Source organism: Delphinapterus leucas, chromosome 3, assembly GCF_059928025.1.
Source record: "Delphinapterus leucas isolate spDelLeu-1000000601 "Yukka" chromosome 3, BTC_Dleu_Yukka2, whole genome shotgun sequence".
Classification (NCBI taxonomy): Eukaryota; Metazoa; Chordata; class Mammalia; order Artiodactyla; family Monodontidae; genus Delphinapterus; species Delphinapterus leucas.
This window is the reverse complement of record NC_143131.1, coordinates 127,062,280-127,075,984: the sequence shown is the minus strand read 5'-3', so window position 1 is coordinate 127,075,984 and position 13,705 is coordinate 127,062,280. Positions and strand designations below refer to the sequence as shown.

The window sequence follows — 13,705 nt, the reverse complement described above, 5'->3', positions numbered from 1 at the left end:
AGAGAGTGGTAGGAGATCTATTTAGGAAAGACCTCCATAAAGACGTGGATGTTTATCAGAGACCAAAAGAACCCAGCCCTGCAGAAATAGACACAGATGTAGAGAACAAATGTATGGACACCAAGGGGGGAAAGTGGCGGAGGGGTGGGGGGGTGGGATGAATTGGGAGATTGGGATTGATGTATACACAGTAATATGTATAAAATAGATAACTAATAAGAACCTGCTGTATAAAGAATAAATAAAATAAAATGCAAAAATTCAAAAAAAAAAAAGAACCCACCCCTAGGAATGTCTGGGGGAAGAGCAGCACCAGGCTTAGGGAAGGACAAATGCAAAGACCTGAAGGCAAGTGACCACTTGCCAGGTGGGTGACACAAGAAGGCAGGTGTGGCTGGAACACAATGAGCAAGGGCACAAAGTAGAGAAAATAAACAGGAAACTGAAGTCAGATCATGTAGGGCCTTAAAGTAAGTAAGTAAGGTGTAGTAAGGTGTTTGGATTTTATTCTTATGGTGGCAGAAAGCAAATGGAGGGTTTTGAGCAGGGGTGACATGATCTGGTTTCTGTCTGAAAAGGATCATTCCCATGCTCAATTTCAGCAGCACATACATTAAAGGTAGAATAACACAGGACAGATTAGCATGGCCCCTGCACATGAATGACATGCAAATTTGTGAAGTGTTCTATATTTTAAAATCAGAAACTTATGAGAGTGATTATTTTTAAGGGGAGATAGAACGGGGTGGAAAGAACAGGGAATGGGTCAGGGAAGTAGGGATGAGAGGGGAGCAATGCTTCGCTGAATATACCTTTCTATATAGCTCAGATCTTGGAACCATGGTAATGTTTCACATACTCCCAAAATAAATATATAATTAAGACCAACCAGGATGTGGAGGGGGAACCTCAAATAGAATACAAACAATAAGGAATGAACCTAATTCTATTACAAATGAATAGCATAACCACACTGAAGGGTGTAGGAAGAAATTAACGTAACTATTTTTCACAAAGGGACAGGTTAGTAATGCTGATTATTATAATAAAAAATATTTTATGTGTCTACTAACTTCGAACAAATAAGTAAATACACTGAAGATAATGGCGGCCATTTCTACCTGTCACAGAAAGATGCTACAAATAAGAAAAGGCGAAAGGCTAGAAAGAACCCTGAGGTGCTGGACTGGAATTGGAGGTTATCAGTAGGAACTCATGGTTTTAAATATTTTAAATATATAAATACGGATGGATAGATACAGAAGGAAATGTAGATATGTGTACATGCATGTGTTGGTATATATACATATATTTCCTAACTCTGTCAGCTAAGAGGGCCTAGAAACAATGACACTCCAGGAGCAATGAGCACACCTAGATCTTAGAACCTGGTGTCTAAATACCATTCTCCAAAGGTAGGAACCAAGGCTCCTAGGAAAAAAGCTGATTCCAAGGACGAGGCAGGGAAAATACAAGATGAGCCTAGAACATCTTGTGGGGTCAGAAAGTAAGAAAGTGCTCACAAATTGTTGGAGACATACTGAAAGGACACAGGTGCCAACTTGAAAGAGTTCCCTATGGCCAAAGCTGGTAAAATTTGAGCAAGAAAATGAATATTAATAGTACTGGATTCTGACTCATGGAATAAAGTAAATATCCATGAGTTTATACTTATATAAATAGTTGAATAAAGAAATGAATGGGTGAGGGACTTCCCTGGTGGCGCAGTGGTTAATCTGCCTGCCAATGCAGGGGACACGGGTTAGATCCCTGGTCTGGGAAGATCCCACATGCCACGAAGCAACTAAGCCTGTGCACCGCAACTGCTGAGCCTGTGCTCTAGAGCCCACATGCCACAACTACTGAAGCCCGAGCGCCTAGAGCCCGTGCTCCGCAACAAGAGAAAGCCACTGCAATGAGAAGCCCACACACCGCAACAAAGAGTAGCCCCCACTCGCTGCAACTAGAGAAAGCCTGCGTGCAGCAACGAAGACCCAATGCAGCCAAAAATAAATAAATAACTAAAATTAATTTATTAAAAAAAAAAAAAAGAAATGAATGGGTGGGACGTCCCTAGTGGTCCAGGCATTAAGAATCTACCTTCCAATGCAGGGGATGCGGGTTCAATCCTTGGTTGGGGAACTAAGATCCCACATGTTGTGGGGCAACTAAGCCCGTGTGTCACAACTAGAGAGCCTGCATGCCACAACTAGAGAGAAGCCTGCCGCAACAAAGAGCCCACGCACCACAACAAAGACCCAGCATAGAAAAATAAAAAGCTGGCAAAATTTGAATAAGTTCTGTAGAGTTAATAGTATTGCACTGATGTTAATTTCCTCATTTTAATAATTGCACTATGGATATGTAAGATGTAAAAATTAGGGGAAGCTGGAAGAAGGGTATATAGGAGCTCTCTGTATTATTTTTGTAACTTTTCTATAAGTCTAAAATTATTTCAAGATAAAAAGTGTAAAAAGAACCTTGAAGACATCATGCTAAGTGAAATAAACCAGTTACAAAAATACATATACTATACGATTCCATTTATATGAGGTACCTAGAGTAGTCAAATTCAGAGACACAGAGGGCAGAATAGTGGCCACCAGGGGCTGGTCATCAGTTTAGGATGAGGAAAAAGTTCTAGACATGAACAGTGGTGATGGTGGAACAACAATGTGACTGTACTTAATGTCACTAAACTATACACTTAAAAATGGTTAAAATGGTAAATTTTAAGTTATATATATTTTACTACAACAAAAAAGAAACTTTAAATAAAATACTTTTTAAAACACTGCACGTGGACTTCCCTGGTGGAGCAATGGTTAAGAATCCGCTTGCCAGTGCAGGGGACATGGGTTCGAGCCCTGGTCTGGGAAGACCCCACTTGCCACAGAGCAACGAAGCCCGTGTGCCACTACTACTGAGCTGGCGCTCTAGAGCCTGCGAGCCACAACTACTGAGCCCGTGTGCCACAACTACTGAAGCCCACGTGCCGGGGGTCTGTGCTCGACAACAAGAGAAGCAATGAGAAGCCCGCGCACCGCAACGAAGAGTAGTTCTCACTCGCCGCAACTAGAGAAAGCCAGCGCGCAGCAATGAAGACCCAACGCAGCCAAAAATAAATGAATGAATAAATAAATTTATTAAAAAAAACCAAAACCCTGCACGCTAATGTTATAACTGCTATATTCATAACTGCCAAAGCCTGGAAGCAACCAACTTGTCCTTCAGTAGGTGAATGGATAAATAAAACTGCACTATATCCATACAACGGAGTATGATTCAGTGATAAAAATGAAATGAGATATCAAGCCAGGAAAAGACACGGAGAAACCTTAAATGCATATTACTAGATGAAAGAAGCAACTCTGAAAAGGCTACATACTATATGATTCCAGCAATATGACATTCTGGAAAAGGCAAAACTATGGAGACAGTAAAAAGAGCAGTGGTTTCCAGGGGTTGGGGTTGGGGGAGGGATGAACAGGCAGAGCACAGAGGATTTTTAGATAAGGGAAACTATGTATGAAACTGTAATGGTGGCGTCGTACATTATACGTTATTCTAAACCCACAGAACTGAACAACACACAGAGTGAACCCCAATGTACACTATGGACTTTAGTCAATAATAATATATCAATATTCATTTGTCAGTTATAATAAATGTACCACACTAAGGCCAGGTGTTAATAATAGGGGGAACTGTGTGGGGGGAGGGGTACATGGGAGCTTTCTGTACTTTCTACTTAATTTTCTTTTTTTTACAGATTTAATTTTATTTATTTTTGGCTGCATTGGGTCTTCACTGCTGCATGTGGGCTTTCTCTAGTTGTGGCGAGTGGGGGCTACTCTTCATTGCGGTGTGCAGGCTTCTCATTGCAGTGGCTTCTCTTGTTGCGGAGCATGGGCTCTAGGCATACAGGCTTCAGCAGTTGTGGCACACAGGCTCAGTAGTTGTGACACACGGCCTTAGTTGCTCTACGGCATGTGGGACCTTCCCAGACCAGGGATCGAACCCACGTCCCCTGCATTGGCAGGCAGATTCTTATCCACTGCGTCACCAAGGAAGTCCCTACTTATTTTTTCTTTTTGTTTTTTTTTGCTTTTGTTTTGTTTTGTTTTTTGGCTGTGCGCCTTGTGGGATTCTAGCTCCCCGACCTGGGATCAAACCTGTGCCCTGCAACGGAAGTGCAGAGTCCTAACCACTGGGAATTCCCTCTACTTAATTTTTCTGTAAATCTAAAAGTGCTCTAAAAAATAAAGTCTATTAGAGCTATACTATGCTGAGACTAAACCAGAAGTCAAAATGGAAATAGGAATAGCTATTAGATGGCTACTAAAAATACCCAGGCAAGAGTATTTGGTTGTCTATCTGGGGGAAAGTGGTGAGGGCGAAGAGAAATGTATTAGTCACAAAAGGGCAAGTAAGCCACGGACCACGGGAAGCCCAGGTGACCCTACTGCTTGCTAATGCTGTGCACTGTACCCGTGAAATACAACAGTCCCCCGCTTGAGACACATCAGATGATACCTAGACCAGCGTCGTCCAGCTCTCAGCAAAGACTCCCACAGCAAGACTCCCACCCCAGGAACGAAACCCTCTCCCCAGTGCTGGTCAAGCCAATCCTCAGAGAGAACTCTCTCAGGAGAAGCCCCCAGAACAAGGGAGAACATGACCAGGAAAGATTACCCGAAATTGCAGCTAGGGAGAATGTGTATGATAGGGAGATCAGCCAGCTGCAGAGATGATCCCACTAAGAGATAGCTTGGGCGTAGCCCTAAAACCTAGGGCAGTTCCCATATTCTTCATTACTAGGGTGATTCTGCAGGAATGCAACTAATGCCAAAGAAACCTTACCATACCAGTACATGGCCAGAGGTAGGGGCACTTCAGTAACTGAAGGGTGGAGGAAGGCAAACTCCCCTAGAGCAGAGAGCAGAGCTGTCCAACAGGCAGGAATGCTTGGGGCACCAAAGACTTATTTCCTCTCCTCTTGTCCTTCCTTAGTCACAGATTGGAAAGAAGTCACAGCAGCAAAGAGTTACTCCCAGTATCAAAACGGTACTCTACCTCTAGTTGGGAGAAATGAGAAAGGGAGGTAGGAAGGCCAAGAGCTGGGGCTGTAGTCTGAAAGAGCTGTTCAAATCATGACTCAGCCTGGTCAAGCTGTGTGACCTTAGGAAAGTTAATTAACCTCTCTGAGTCTCGGGTTTTCCTTTAGTAAAATGGGGATAATAATAATAATAATCAACAAGTAACAGTGTCATGAGAATAAAAAGGGCTACTACATGTTAGGTACCCACAGTCATGGCTGGCACAGAAATGGGTACTATTTTCATGCAGAAGGCATGAAACTGAAGCTCAGAGACATGAAGGAGCTGTGGGTGGCAGAACCTTGTGAGTCAGACTCCAAGGCCCCTGCTCTAAACCACTCAACCTGCAAGCCACGGCCACAGATGGCTACTGGGCACCTGAAATATGGAGAATCCCAACTGAGATGTGCTGTCAGTGTAAAAGACACCAGATTGCAAAGACTGTACCAAAAAAAAAGTAAAATGTATCATGAATAAGTTTTATATTGATTACATGTTGAAATATTATTTTGGATACATTGGGTTAAACGAGATATATCATTAAAATTAATTTTACCTGCTTTAGTTTTTTTAATGTAGCTACTCAAAAACTTTAAATTTGGCTCACACTAGATTTCTTTTAGACAACACTGGACTACAGCATGATGCCTTCCCATGATAGGACCCTGTGTGGGAACTCCTGTGAACATCTGCATCGTGTTTGGAATCATTTATAAGAACACAGAACCTGACTCACTTGGGAGGTTCACGCCCAAGGTCCAAAAATCTTTTAAAATGCTGGCGCTGGGACTTCCATGGTGGCACAGTGGTTAAGAATCCGCCTGCCAACGCAGGGGACACAGGTTCGAGCCCCGGTCCGTGAAGATCCCACATGCCGCAGAGCAACGCAGCCTGTGCGCCACAACTACTGAGCCTGCGCCCTAGAGCCCGTGAGCCACAACTACTGAGCCCACGTGCCACAACTACTGAAGCCCGCATGCCTAGAGCCCGTGCTGTGCAACAAGAGAAGCCACAGCAATGAGAAGCCCACGCACCGCAATGAAGAGTAGCCCCCGCTCACTGCAACTAGAGAAAGCCCGCGCGCAGAAATGAAGACCCAACGCAGCCAAATAAATAAATAAATACATTTAAAATGCCGTGGCTATGGAATTGGGAAAAGGGCCTTCCTTGCATAGCAGGGCCTGGGGGCTGAGAGGGGAATAGAGAGAACTGGTAGGAACCAGCTCAGCCTTGATTAGGCACAAAGTTGAACCTAGGAGAAGAAAAGCTATGTGGATTCTTTGCGCCTCTTTTTGGCTAACAACGAGAGGCAGAGGACGAGGAGGCTATTTTCTGTAGACTCAGTAAAAGCCAGGGAATAGGTTTGCCAAATTAGGGAAGGGGGGGATACAAGATGCTCGGTTAAATTTGAATTTCAGATAAATAATGAAGAATATTTTAGTATAAGTATGTCCCAAATGTCCCATGGGATATACTTATACTAAAACATTATTCATCGCTTATGTAAAATTCAAATATAATTGAGCATCCTGTATTTTATGTGGCAACTCCACTAGGGAAGTAGTGAAGGCAGGGAATGGAGATATTACCAGGTACGCTCAGAAGACAAAGCAGCACCTTGACTCTTTGTAGATCAAGCAGGAAGGCAGAGATGGATAAGTGGGGACCCTTAACGAGGAATTAGTGGACCCTAGAACCCATAGCAACAGAAGATGCTAACCTCAGAGTCCCCAGAACCTTGGATTGTCTTCAACCTGAGGTTATAACAATTTCCACTCAAATAAGTGGTAATTATTAACAGAAATAAGGATAAAATGATAAAAGGTAAGAATATCTACCTAGATACTTAAAAAAATCTTGTTCCTTAATTTTGCATTTAAATATTCCTCTATTTAAAAGAAATAGTCACACTTTCACATTGCTATTTTAATGAAGAATCATAATTTTAGGAGAATAGTAAACACACTATACACAGGCTTCAATCCCACTCTCTACTGCATGGAAGCTGTTCAGTGCAGTAGTTGAGAGCACTGGCTCCAGAGGCCACCTGCCGCAATGCACATCCTCCTGGCTCTGACACTAGTTGGATGACCTTAAGCAGGTTACTTCCTCTCTCTGTGCCTCAGTTTCTTCAACTGGGAAATGAGATGACAGCAACTACCGTTCAGGGTTCTTGTGAGGATTAAATGAGTTAATACATGTACATCAGAAGAGTGCTGGTCATTTAATGAACACTCAGAAAGTTGGCTTTTTCAAAATGTGTATATTTGTTATTTTTAATCCCCACCATCATCATTCATGTCTAAGAAAGGGTAGAAGATTGGGGGTGTAAAGACCAGCGTGACTTGGGTGGATGCCCCCACCTCATCCTCTTTTCTGCCTAACACCATTCACCCTTGTCCCCTGACTCCACTTGAAAACCCTTGACCACAGAAATTTTGTCAAGCAGATGCGAAGAGACTGCAGAAGACAGGGATGAGGTTTATACCCACTTGTCCCTCCTTCTTTACGTCTGGTCATCCTAACCATTTCAGAATTAGGAGTCTACCTTCATCTCTCACCTAGGTGGAGGTAAAGCCACCAGCTGGTCTCGCTACTTCCACTCTTGCTACCCTCTCACAATCCATTGTCCACAGCTACCAAGGGGATCTTTGAAAAACAAATCTCATATCACTTCCCTGCTCAAAACTGTCCAATGACTTCTCATCACATGTAGAATAAAATCCACACTACTTACCAAGACCTAGAACACCCTGCAGGATCTGGTCCTTCTCTGCCTCTGCTATCTTATCTCCTAATACTCACCCCTCACTCATTCCCCTGGAGCCACACCAGGCTTCTTTCTGCCTGTCCTTCAAAATTCCCAGGCTCACCCCTGCCTCAGGGCCTTTGCATAGCTCTTCTCTCTACTCTCCCTCCAGATCTTCTCATAGCTGGCTCCTCCCTAACAGCTCTCAGTTCAAGTGTCCTCTCCTCAGGAGGGCTTCTCTTTTCTCAAACGTTACTAAAATTGTAATTCTTTAAATTACAAATTACTACTTAAAATTCTCCTGTTTATCTGTGTGTCATCTGTCTCTCTCGCTAACTTGTTAACCCATGAGAACAGAAGATTGGACCCTCTGGTTGATGCTGTGACCCCAACACACAGCACAGTGACTGGCACACTGCAGGGGCTCAGTAAATAACTGTTGAATGAATGAATGTGAAAGAATCCCAGAAGAAAGTCTCAGCCACTCCACTACCCAATTTTGTGTCCATTAGGATGTCCTCCCTGTCTCTAGGCCTCAGTCTCTTCATCTGTAGTGATGGGGTTGGATTGCATGTTATTTGAGGGTCCTGCCAGCTCTGACATGCTATATTTCAGGGATCCCCAAAACAGCCTCTCATTGAGCTGCATTTCCCTGGAATGCTGGAGAAAATACAGCAATGATCACATGCTGAGACCAACTCCTCAGGAATCTCAGGCTGCTAACTGCCTGGTATTTTGCTTACCAATCAGCTGCACTTGTTCCTCTTCCCTGGCGGCTGTCTCCTGCAGGTCATGAAGCAATTTGCTGTTCACCTTGATGATATCATCGATGTTTGAGAACAGGACATCCAGATCTCCCTGCGGCAGCTGGAAGGAACAAAGGCACCATGGGAGGTCGCTTAGGAGTTCAGTAGAGTGACTTTTTTTGGAGGCTTTGGACAGTAGTCCAGAACAGTCACATCATTGGGGTTCCACCACTCTTGGGAAGACTGTCCCAGTGGAATGTTTGCAAGGACTTTGAAATTTTATAATTAGGTATTTTCATTACTCTACAAGAAGAGAGAGAGAGAGACGAAGTGCTCAGCATGAAAGGAAAGCTGAACTGTATTATCCTAGGTCTGCTGCCAACTATAATTTTTCTTCTCTCATTTTCCCCATCTGTCATATAAGTGTGGGAAGTTGGACTTCTTTCCAGCTCTGACATACTTGGCACCTACCACCATTACCTTGAGATATATTCTGAACTCCATTCCCTGTGAACTAAGCTATCCCACTGTTAAAAAGGATGCAGGACATCTATATATGTGCATGAACATATATAGGATATATATAGAGATAGATGTCCTGGATGCACAATCAAGTGGGAAAAGCTAACTGTAGAAGAATAGAGTATGCTCTTATTTTTACTAAAATAAGTAACAGGGAATTCCCTGGCAGTCCAGCGGTTAAGACTCGGGCTGTCTTAACCCCGACACTGCTGTGGACCCAGGTTCGATCCCTGGTCAGGGAACTAAGATCCCACAAGCCGTCTGGTGCAGCCAAAAACAAACAAAAAATAAAATAAGTAACAATCTATATCTGTTTGTTTAATGCCTACAGAGAAAAATCCCAATTTCTAGAGGGTGAAATATGAGAGGGCTTTCACCTTCTACATTATCTATTTGATTACTTCATTCATTCAATAAACACTAGTTGAAGTCCACTGTTTACGTGTCAAGAACTGGGATACATTGAACTAAACAGCCTTTCCCCTTATGTACCTTACATGCTAGGGGATGCTTGACATTTTAGAGAGACAGCCTGTGTTATTTCTGAAATCAGGGGGGAAAAAGATGTAAAAAATTAACACTAAAATAGAAACCCATCATAATGATAACTTTTCCATGTTACCACCCTCCAAATGAGACAATTAGAAATAGGTCACTTAAAAGAATCTGTTCTAAACTTAATAAAGGGCTATTTTATCCATTAGTTCACTTAATTCTCTGAGGTGATTACTCTCTGTCAATTTAGCAGATGAATATACTAAGGCTCCAAGGTGTTAAAAGCCTTGCTGAAGGTTGCAGGGCCAGTAAGTGGAAGTACCGGGGCTTACGTCCAGGTGACTTCATATCCACCACACTTTCCCCTCCATCAAGCCTGCGCCAGGAACAGATGTGAGGTTTCAGGAGCTGGGACTCACACTTGCCCCTATAAAGACAGGCTGAGTGTGGCCCCACCCAGGTACCTGCTGCAGGTGGCTCCTAATGTCCGAGGCACAGAGCTGGAGCACGTGTAAGTAGGAGACCTCGGTGTCGATGAGTTCCCTGACGGCCAGACTCTGATGCAGCAAGGATCTCTCCTCAGGGACCCGACCTTCCTCGTCTGGACTCCCTGTCCTAGAGGACAGCTCATCATCCCCATGATCAGTCATGTCAGCAGGTTCTGGGAAAGACAAACACATCCGGACTCACTTCTGGGAGCTCTATTGGGACATGCTGTCTCTAATCCAAAGACAACTGTTCATCAGATGGCCTAAAAACATCTTTAGCTGCCTACAGAGTCAAGATGAACTGCGTATAAGCATTTGTGGGCAGTATCTGAACAAGTTTAAAAGGTAGAACGCAGCTCAGATAATTGTTGACATTTTAAATTCATTTCCCAGGATTCAGACAATGTGCTTGCCTGGCTTTTCTTCTATTTTCCCCCCAGCTCTTGACCTAGATTTCTTTATCTGGTTCAGCTGAGTCTCTCTCGCCCTCCTTCTCTACCCACTACTACCCCATTCAGGCCATACTACCTATCGCCTGGACTATTTCCACCACCTCCAGGATCATTTTTTCAAATCCACACCCCTCTCCCACCTGCTGCCACCCACATCCATTCATCCTGGATATGCTTCCAGTTTAAACTTCCTGAAACAAAGCTTGTGATCCTGGTATTCTCTGCTGTGAGACTGTAATAGCCATCTGCTGCTCTGTGGTCTACCTCTGACTTCGTTTTCCTCTTCCCTGACACACTCCAGTGAAAGAAAGTTATGTGCTTTTCTCCATACCTGCATGGTCATTTCCTGCCTCCATGCTTTTGCACCTGCTGTGACCCCTCCAATGTCCCTATGCTCTGACATTCATCTCTAAGGCCTTTGCTGATCCTCCCAGCCAGATATACTTTTCTCCTTTATCTCTAAGTTTAAAAAGTACAAATGGCAATACTGTGGACAAAAAAAATCTCCCTACTACAGAACACCTAGAAATGCTAGATCAGCTATAACAAACTTCCTTTTCACTGCATGGCAAGGCTTGCAAGAAAGTAAAGGAGGGAATTCCCTGGTGGCACAGTGGTTAAGAATCCGCCTGCCAATGCAGGGGACGTGGGTTCGAGCCCTGATCTGGGAAGATCCCACATGCCGCGGAGCAACTAAGCCTGTGCGTCACAACTACTGAGTCTGTGCTCTAGAGCACATGAGCCACAACTACTGAAGCCCGCGCACCTAGAGCCTGTGCTCCGCAACAAGAGAAGCCACCACAATGAGAAGACTGCACTGCAACGAAGAGTAGCCCCCGCTCGCCGCAACTAGAGAAAGACTGCACGCAGCAACGAAGACCCAAAGCAGCCAAAAATAAATAAATTAAAAAAAAAAAAAAAAAGACAGTAAAGGAAATCAGCAGGGATCCCCAAACAGGGAGCTGAAAACCAGATCAGGAGCAGCTAAGCTGATGCAGCTGTAGCCAAAGTGGACAGGATGGGCATGGAAGAGGGCACTGCCCAGCTCTGTGATCCAGAGACTTGGGCATCAGTGCCCAGGCAGAATCAGGAAGCAAGCTTCTCTCCAGAACTGGGATCCCTCAAGCACGCCAGTGAAATGGTGGATTAGAAAAAAAAGTCTCCCTACCCACACAGAAGATGACAAAGATGTTGCTGCATCTTGGCTTGGGTCCTGAGTAAAGGAAAAAGTCCTTTCTGAAAATTCATAACAACAGGCCTGCTTTCACTGGGTTGTAGGTTCAGATGTATACTACACATGTGGTCCAAGGAGCTCAATGCTGATAAATAAACAAAAAAACAAGTCCTGGAATAGTGCTACTATGAGTACCCACAGAAAAAATAAAAGGTCTCCAGGAGGACACATCCTTAACCTAGGCCACATGGTACTCCAAGAGATAACCCTGTCCTGAAGATGAGCTTAAAATCCAAAATTACAAGAACTCCAGTGTAAGTGCACATCATCAGAGACAACAAAGAGCAGGATTAGACCCAAGAACATCAGATAATCAAACTATCAAATAGAAACTATAAAATAAGCAGGAAAAGAAAAGATGTACAAAAAATAAAGACCGGTATGATTTTTTTTTTGAATTTTACTTGGTTTGCTTTACTTCTTTTTTTTTTTTAATTAATTAATTAATTAATTAATTTAATTTTGGCTGTGTTGGGTCTTCGTTTCTGTGTGTGGGCTTTCTCTAGTTGTGGCAAGCAGGGGCCACTCTTCATCGCGGTGCATGGGCCTCTCACTGTCGCGGCCTCTCTTGTTGTGGAGCACAAGCTCCAGATGCGCAGGCTCAATAGTTGTGGCTCACGGGCCTAGCTGCTCCGTGGCATGTGGGATCTTCCCAGACCAGGGCTCGAACCTGTGTCCCCTGCATTGGCAGGCAGATTCTCAACCACTGCGCCACAAGGGAAGCCCCGGTATGATTTTTTAAAGCAACAAGCAGGGCTTCCCTGGTGGTGCAGTGGTTGAGAGTCCACCTGCCAACACAGGGGACACGGGTTTGTGCCCCGGTCCGGGAAAATGCCACATGCCGTGGAGCAGCTGGGCCCGTGACCCATGGCCGCTGAGCCTGCGTGTCCGGAGCCTGTGCTCCGCAACGGGAGAGGCCACAACAGTGACAGGCCTGTGTACCGCAAAAAAAACAAAACAAAACAAAGAAAACGCACCAAGCAGAACTTACAGAAATTAAAAATTTAGTCTTTGACATTAAAAACTAAATGGACAGTTTAAACACTCAGGAAAGAGAAATAGTAAAGGGGCAGATAGATCCAAAGAAATTATCCAGACTGCTAAAAAGAAAGAGAAAATCAATGGAAAATATGAAAGAGAATTAAGGGATCTGGATATTGAAATAAGAAGATCATGTACCAAATCTGTGTTCCAGAAGACAAGAATAAACAGAGTGAGAAGAGGCAATATATGAAGAGATGAGACTCATAATTGTCCAGAATTTATAAAAGATATGAATTCTTAGGTCTAGGAAGTACAAGTCCTAAGCAGGATAAGTTAAAAAAAAAAAAATCACATCTAAACACACTGAGAGGAAATTTCAGAACCTTGAAGTCCTGGAGAATTTACCTTATAGTTTCCTTGTCAGGAAACTATGTTCCACCAAAATAAAGAAAGAAATCACGATACAAGATACAGGGAACTGGTGATCTAATATGTGAGAGAGGCTGAGGAAATCCCTAGGATAGGTGAAACGAAATTCTGAGTTTGACTGTTGGTGACAGACAGACAGCAAACAATCTGCGCTAGAGTATTAGAATGTCTTGAGAACAAATTTATTAAATCAGTAGAGAATATGGTCCTTATGTAGGCATAATTACACAGACGGGGACTTCCCTGGTGGTCCAGTGGGTAAGACTCCGCACTCCCAAGGCAGGGGGCCTGGGTTCGATCCCTGGTCGGGAACTAGATCCCGCATACATGCTGTAACTGAGAGTCCGCATGCTGCAACTAGGAAGTCAGCATGCTGCAACTAAGAAGCCTGCATGCTGCAACTAAAGATCCTGCATGCCACAACTAAGACCCAGCACAGCCTAAATAAATAAACATTTTTTTTTAAAAAAATTACACAGATAAGACATACGCAACTAAGAAACCAAC

At 43.7% G+C, this 13,705-nt stretch overlaps 1 protein-coding gene and 1 non-coding gene across 18 annotated transcripts in view; one reads left to right on the top strand and one right to left on the bottom strand.

The window, feature by feature from the left end:
• Nucleotides 1–13,705, bottom strand: part of ARHGEF37 (Rho guanine nucleotide exchange factor 37) — a 63,079-nt gene that overhangs the window by 34,483 nt on the left and 14,891 nt on the right. For all 17 annotated transcript variants that reach the window (XM_022590085.3, XM_089909508.1, XM_089909504.1 and 14 more), the window contains 2 exons: nt 10,076–10,272; nt 8,592–8,715 (listed from right to left, as the gene is read on the bottom strand). In XM_022590085.3, coding sequence (XP_022445793.2) covers nt 8,592–8,715; nt 10,076–10,261 — 310 coding nt within the window. In that variant the 5' untranslated portion in view covers nt 10,262–10,272. The remainder of the gene's footprint in view (nt 1–8,591; nt 8,716–10,075; nt 10,273–13,705) is intronic.
• LOC115803342 (U6 spliceosomal RNA) lies at nt 589–696 on the top strand. The gene has a single exon (XR_004024021.1). It is a non-coding gene; the product is annotated as a U6 spliceosomal RNA (small nuclear RNA).